At 53.8% G+C, this 6,954-nt stretch overlaps 1 protein-coding gene across 2 annotated transcripts in view; it reads left to right on the forward strand.

The window, feature by feature from the left end:
• SH3GL1 (SH3 domain containing GRB2 like 1, endophilin A2) overlaps positions 1–4,386 on the forward strand; it is a 62,020-nt gene extending 57,634 nt beyond the window's left edge. For both annotated transcript variants that reach the window (XM_079960842.1, XM_079960843.1), the window contains one exon: positions 157–4,386. In XM_079960842.1, the coding sequence (XP_079816968.1) occupies positions 157–356 (200 nt within the window). In that variant the 3' untranslated portion in view covers positions 357–4,386. The remainder of the gene's footprint in view (positions 1–156) is intronic.
• Positions 4,387–6,954: the final 2,568 nt, after the last annotated feature.

Here is a 6,954-nt window from a genome sequence, read left to right on the forward strand (position 1 = left end):
CCCGAAGCCGTAGGATTTCCCGGTTTAGGGAAGGAGGAGGTAGTGGTCGTGCTTGTCGTGCATGGTGCATTGGGTGGTGGTCAGCGGAGGTGCGATGCCTCTGCCCTAACTGACACCCTCCCTCCCCCCCCCCCCGCTCCCTTTTGAATTCTGCAGCCGCCCATTTGGACCAGCCATGTTGCAAGGCGCTGTACGACTTCGAGCCGGAGAACGACGGCGAGCTGGGCTTCAAGGAGGGCGACATCATCACGCTGACCAACCAGATCGACGAGAACTGGTACGAGGGCATGATCAACGGCCAGTCGGGCTTCTTCCCTCTCAACTACGTGGAAGTTCTGGTCCCGCTACCTCAGTGAAGGGGGACACACACAAACACCCCCCCACTCTCAAGCCGACTGCTTCCGTTCTTCCTCTTCCTTCCTCTCCCGCCCCTTCTCTCTGCGGCCTCCCGCCCACCTTTGCACACCGACAGGGGGCGAAAAAGAGAGAGGCTGAGGGCCTACTCCTCCTCCCCACCCCTCGAACTTACATTCCATGTGGTATATACCCAACACTAATCCCCCGTCCAGCAAGCAGGAACGTGTGTGTGTGTGTGTGTGTGTGTGTGTGTGTTTGGGGGGGTAACTGTGCTCCTATCCATACCCCAGCCTGGCGGAGGTGGTAGGAGCTAAGTTGTTTGACTGGAGCAATGCACAAACTGACCCTTCTCTCTGTCTCTCTGTCTCTCTCTCTCTCTCCTGCCCACCTGCCCATTCTTTTCCGGGGCCTGGACCCAAATGGGGGCCCTGTGCTTTGTACACTGCAGCCTTCCCGTTTTGGTTTGCAATCTGGGCTCTCCTTAACGGCCCTGCCTTGGTTGCGGGGTTTTTTTTTTGTCTCTCCACCCCGAGCGAAGCACACACTGCCCACAGCCCCATTGTAGGGGGAGGCAGGCAGCTGCGATTGTCCGAGTCATCTTCCTTGCACAATTGCAGAAATCATCAGGCTGGCCTGGGGAACAGCCCTCTGCGGCAGCGTGTGTGTGTTTGTTTGTGTGTGTGTGTGTGTGTGTCTTAGAAGCACAAAGCAGCTGAACAAGATGAGAAGTCACAGCCTTTTGCCGCGGGCCTGGCTCGTGTTAAACACTACCAGAGATCTTCTCCTTTCCTCCTTGTACCCGGGGCACTTGCACCATTAGGAACACGTCTGATCCCTTTCAAAATTTAAAACCCCTTTTTAAGTCATCTCAGGGTTTCTCTTCTCCCCCACCCCCAGGCAAAAATTAGGCACGTAACCTGTACACTAACACTGGACGGTGTCGGTTTAAAGGCACGTTCCCCCCTTTCATGGTTTTCTGAAAAGAGTGTGCAAGTCCCAAAGGCATAGCCTTTTCTCCACCTCCCCAAATAACTTGGCCACATCTGGCCAGCTGAGCGTTGCCCTCTCTGTTCTCCGATTGCCTGACATTGCACCAGTTTTTCCCCATGTTCGCTGCTGGGAAGGAGGTCACCGTTCCCCCCTGGCAACAAGTTTTTAAGGGACCAGACTGGCTCAATTTCAAAAGTGTGGGAACAGCCTCCGGGGAAGCCAGCAGGTCTTCTACGAAAAACCTCGCCTTACCGCCGCAACGGACCAGGCTTCCTCTTGCCTCAGACCCAGTTGCAGGACCTTCTAAGCACACGACCCTCCGTGCGTTTTCTGTCCCCCTCTATGTGCCTTGTCCCCTGCTTCCTCTTGAACGCTGGGTTCCAGTTCAGAAAGAGAGGAGGGGAGCGATTTGTACTCTTCCAGACCCCCATCCCTTTATTCTAAGCCGATGTCTCCAAAATATGCCTCTCCCTTTTATAGTCCTCTGGCTTCCAGGCTCTGTTGATTCCCTCTAGGATGGTTTTCAGAAGTCCTCTATCCCGCCTGGCCAAAGAGTTGTGGGGGCCGGGTGTCCCAGAATGCGTTTTCCAACGAGCCTCCTTAGCTGCACTGCCTCAGTTTCCGGACTGTAAGGCAAGGGGGGTGCCTTGCAGATGCACCTCCCATCAGGCCAGCAGTGATGTGTCGGGAGTTCAGAAACATCTGGGCGGCACCCGTGTTTAGCTACCCCTGCATGGAAGGTACGGCAGTCTTACGGAAGCATTCCTTCGGGCGGAGTCAGAATGGGAGAAAGTGAGGCCCAAACGCCAGCCCACCGCCTCAAACGGCCCCCAGGTATCGTTTATAGTGCCAGGGTTTGTGTTCCTGCGAGTCCACGATCCCAAAACTGAGCCGTCGCCTTGGCTAAGCCAAAGGGTCTTCCCTGGGAATCACCCATGTCGAAACCAGCGTAGAAGTGGATACAGAGAAGCCCAGGAGGCTTCACTTAGAGGGGAGATATTGGGGGGGGGCATCTTTACAAAAGGGCACCCTGGGGCAGCGTCCCCAGATGCTTGCCTTTTTTTCTCCCTGATGCACAAGCTTTCTACACGCGGGGAGATTTTATCTATATACCGTTCAAAAACCCCTTCCCTCCCAATAAGCAGCCGATAAATCTGCAGTTTGGTGGTGAAAGCACATTCTCCAAAATATATCAGAGGCATGAGGCCAGGCAACGCTGCTGCAATTCAATTTTTGTTTCGTTGTGTGAGGAACGGCGTTGGACCACGGCCTTGCAAAGGACGCAGGTGTGTTGCCTGAGCCTCCTTTGGGTGGGTGGGTGGGTGCAGGCACTCCCCGCCCCAAAGGGGCAGGCACACCCAGCCCCCAAACAAGGCATCTGTCGTGATTGTCTTCCTGCACTCCCCTCCCAAATATATAACCTTCCACTTGGCGTTCCCGTTCAGCAACAGAGAGGATGTATGGCTTCTGTGCTCCTCAGCCCCCCAACTCCCCTGCCTCCCCCACTTCTGCAGCGAAAAGCAATAGTTGGGCCAACCTCTCCCAGCTCTGCAAACTCCCTTCCGTAATTCCGTAATTCTTCCCTGTCTTCCTAATGTCTTCATGCTCTTCCACTGCGGGGCGGTGGGATTAAACACAGTTTTGAGGGGCGGGGTGCGTTTACGGTTCTGCAATCTCCTTCCCCCACAACCCTTCGTTTCTTCGCTGGGGGGGGGGGTCGGCAGAAGCAGCTGTGCCCTTTTCCAATCCCAACCGCTCAAATGGCTCTCGGGATTTCACACACACACACACACACACACCCATGGCGTTTCAGGCAGGTGGGCAGAAGGCCGTTGCTCTGGCTTTCCACCTGGGGGGGGGGGAGAGGCTCTGGGTTTAAGTGTGCAAAAGGACTCTCTCTTGGGAACCCCCTCTATTTTGCCAGGGGGCCCTGGCAGTGCTTAATGGCAGCAATCCTAGCCGCCATCTCTTGTTTTTCACAGTGCACCAAAACAACATTGCAAATGATTTGGGGAGGTGCGATGGAGGGAGGGCTCTGCTGGGATTTAAAAGGGGGCTGGACCCAACTCTCTGGCACAGCTGGTGCCACCCAGGACCGAGAATCCGTGGTGCCGACCTGGGGGGGGGGGCGGTTGGCAGAGGACCACGACAAGGTGGTGGACTGACCCAGCCTGTACCTATGAATTGTAGGGGCTGGGCTTCCTGACCCTCCACCCACCCTCTCAGAAATAGCCTTTTGTCTTTGTCCATTTTCTCTTTCCTCCCCCGACATTTCTCGTGCACATTCTATTTATATAGGTATATCCCAGCCAACTTATTCATAGTTAATTTCTCTCCCTTGTCCAGCGAGTGTCGGGGTTTGGAGAGGGCTGGTTTTCGTCCGCGATCGCCTCTCCTACAAGCTGCTTTAGTTGTCCCCCCCCACTTTCACTGTCCTAACTTCAATATCCCGTTTAAATATTGTTGTAATATCCACCCCCCTCTACGCATTCATATAGTGAGATAATACGTCATACGTTTTGCCCCTGACGTGACTCCCAAGGTATCGTTTGGCTGGAGTGAAAAGTTTGGTAGTCCATGTCTTCAGAACCTCTCTTCCCGCCCTTCCCTAAATTCACTAAGAAGCTATTTTGGGGTTCCAAACCCAATTGTGTGACGTGTGTGAGGCTGTTTTGCACCCCAGACTTCCGTTCTCTCCCTCCCCCCCCCTTCTCCCTCACCCCAAATATTTACCAGGACCACAGGAAGAACAAGCGAAACAAAAAAAAAAAAATATTGGGGAAGGGGCTTTGTAAATATTGGCTTTTTAATTTGTAGCATTGTCATGCCAGGGCATAACTCCTGGCGCTTGTTCCGTTGGAGTGAAGCAAGTCTCTCTCTCTCTCTCTTTACTTACTCTGGACAATTTTATGTGGGGGTGGGCATGGGAAACACATCGTATTTTTTTCTTGTTAATGGGTTTATTTCTCCCCTTCTGTTTTGGAATAAAAAAACAACACAAAAACCTTGTATCCTTGAAATAAAAAAGTATTAAATGTTTGAAGGCAGTGGGTTGTTGTTGTTTTTTGTTTCTCCTTTTGATTTTGGCGCCGTTCCTTTGTACCATTTAAAAGAGGAATGGGGATCCTACAGGCCCCTAGATGTCAACGGACTCCCATCTTCCCCGGCTGGCCAGCAAAGCCATTCATCAGGCATAATGGGATTTGTAGTCCCAACAGGTGGCACCCAACGGGTGGCGCTGTGGTCGAAACCACAGAGCCTAGGGCTTGGCAATCGGAAGGTCGGCGGTTCGAATCCCCGCAACGACGGGGTGCGCTCCCGTCGTTCGGTCCCAGCTCCTGCCAACCTAGCAGTTCGAAAGCACGTCAAAGTGCAAGTAGATAAATAGTGGGAAGGTAAACGCCGTTTCCGTGTGCGGCACAGGTGCAGCTTCGTCACGCTGGCCACGTGACCCGGAAATGTCTTCGGACAGCGCTGGCTCCCGGCCTCTTGAGCGAGATGAGCGCGCAACCCTAGAGTCGGTCACGACTGGCCTGTACGGGCAGGGGTACCTTTACTTAGTCCCAACAGGGCCAGGTTCAAGGGGTTGCTCTTGGTACACGAAGCCTCATTTGTGGGTTTGTCTTTTTTTTTTTTTTAATTTCAATTGCATATTTCTGTAGAAATGTGGGTAGCTGAATTTGGAAAACTGCAGGCGGCAGATTCATTCAAAACTTTAGGGTTGGTTTTTTGTTTTTTGCACCTGGTAGCCAACTTCTCTTGGGGGGGGGGTGAGAAAGGAAACCTCCTCAAGAATTTATCTAAATCCTCTTTCAAAGTTTGGCAACTTGGTGGCCATCACTAATCTATGTGCTGTCTGAACTGCTTTCCTTAGTCTCTCCTGAATCTTCCAATATTCATCTTCATTGTTACCAAGTGCTAGGATTATGAAGGAGGGAGGAGAGAGAAAAATCTCTCCCCCCCCCCCCCCATCGACTTTCTCTGCACCACACATCATTTTGCAACCCTCTGGCTTGCTTCCCCCCTAAGCTAAAAAGCCCCCAAAGCCATGGAAGGCAACGACCCAAACCAGCAGCTTCAAATGAAAGAGCTGTAGTCTAGCTTTTCGTGGGTTTGTCATTCTAAAGGATTCAATCACAGGCGACTCCCCGTTTACGCGGGGGTTACGTTCCTGGCTCCTGCATGCGTAAGGGAAATTGCAGGAAATGGGGAGCACCCTGGAGAGTCGTCCTGGCACGGGAGGAGACCCACCCCATCCTGGAGAGGGCCTGCTTATGAGCTGGAGGATCAGCAGAGCTTTGTTGAGCTGCTTCGCCTTCCCGCTTAACAGCTGACATGCGGGGTAGCGCAGCAGCAGTTGCCAAGGAAGCCAAAGCCCAGCTTGTCCGGAGACCCTCTCCAGAGCCCAAAGAGGACGTCCTCTGGGCTCTGGGAAGGGTCTCCTCGTGAGCCAGAGGCTTGTTGAGGCTGTTCAGCAAAGGCCTACCGCTGCACGGGGAAGCTGAGCTGGTCAAGCAAGCCCTCGCATGAGCCAGAGCGACAGCGGGGACCAGGCTGACCAGGTGCTCCTCATTTCTGGGTACCACTTCCGGGTGCTCGGCAAACAGAACACATGTGAGCAGGGAGTTGCCTGTACATTCAACAACAACAAAAACCGGGACGGAACTGCCCCATCTCCAGCAGAGGCTGACCAGAGGGAGGCCAGGAGAGGATTGTACTTCGCAAATCTCCTCCTGGGGCAGCTTGTTCTACAGAGCTGTCGGAACTGGTTTGCTGGGATTCCCAGCTCTGCCAGGAGTCCAAAAACATCTGGAGCATCACAGCTTCCCTACCTGAGAGCCACAGGAACAGATAGATGCACAGCTGCTTTTAAGGAACACAGAAAGGACAAAGCACAGGATGCGGGTGGCGCTGTGGGATAAACCACAGAGCCTAGGACTTGCCGATCAGAAGGTCGGCGGTTCGAATCCCCGCAATGACGGGGTGAGCTCCCATTGCTCGGTCCCTCCTCCTGCCAACCTAGCCGTTCAAAAGCACGTCAGAGTGCAAGTAGATAAATAGGTACCATTCCGGCGGGAAGGTAAACGGCGTTTCCGTGCGCTGCTTTGGTTTGCCAGAAGTGGCTTAGTCATGCTGGCCACATGACCCGGAAGCTGTACGCCGGCTCCCTTGGCCAGTAAAGCGAGATGAGCGCCGCAACCCCAGAGTCGGCCACAACTGGACCTTATGGTCAGGGGTCCCTTTACCCTTTACCCTTTACCTTTAAGGACAAAGCAAGATTTTCACCAACTTGCCCACAACCCTGCTTTTACACAAAGTACCGTATTTTTCGCCCTATAGGATGCACTTTCCCCCCTCCAAAACTGAAGGGGAAATGTGTGTGCGTCCTGTAGGACGAATGCAGGCTTTCACTGAAGCCTGGATAGCGAGAGGGGTTGGTGCGCACCGACCCCTCTCGCTCTCCAGGCTTCAGGAAGCTATCCGCAAGCCTTGGGAGCCCGTGGGAGTTTCCGCTGGGCTCCCAAGGCTTGCGGACAGCAGTCTGCATCCTGAAGCCTGGCGTGCACTGAGCAGCGCGCCCCGGACTTCGGGCAGATATCCGCAAGC

Source organism: Podarcis cretensis, assembly GCF_951804945.1.
Source record: "Podarcis cretensis genome assembly, chromosome: 18".
NCBI lineage: Eukaryota > Metazoa > Chordata > Lepidosauria > Squamata > Lacertidae > Podarcis > Podarcis cretensis.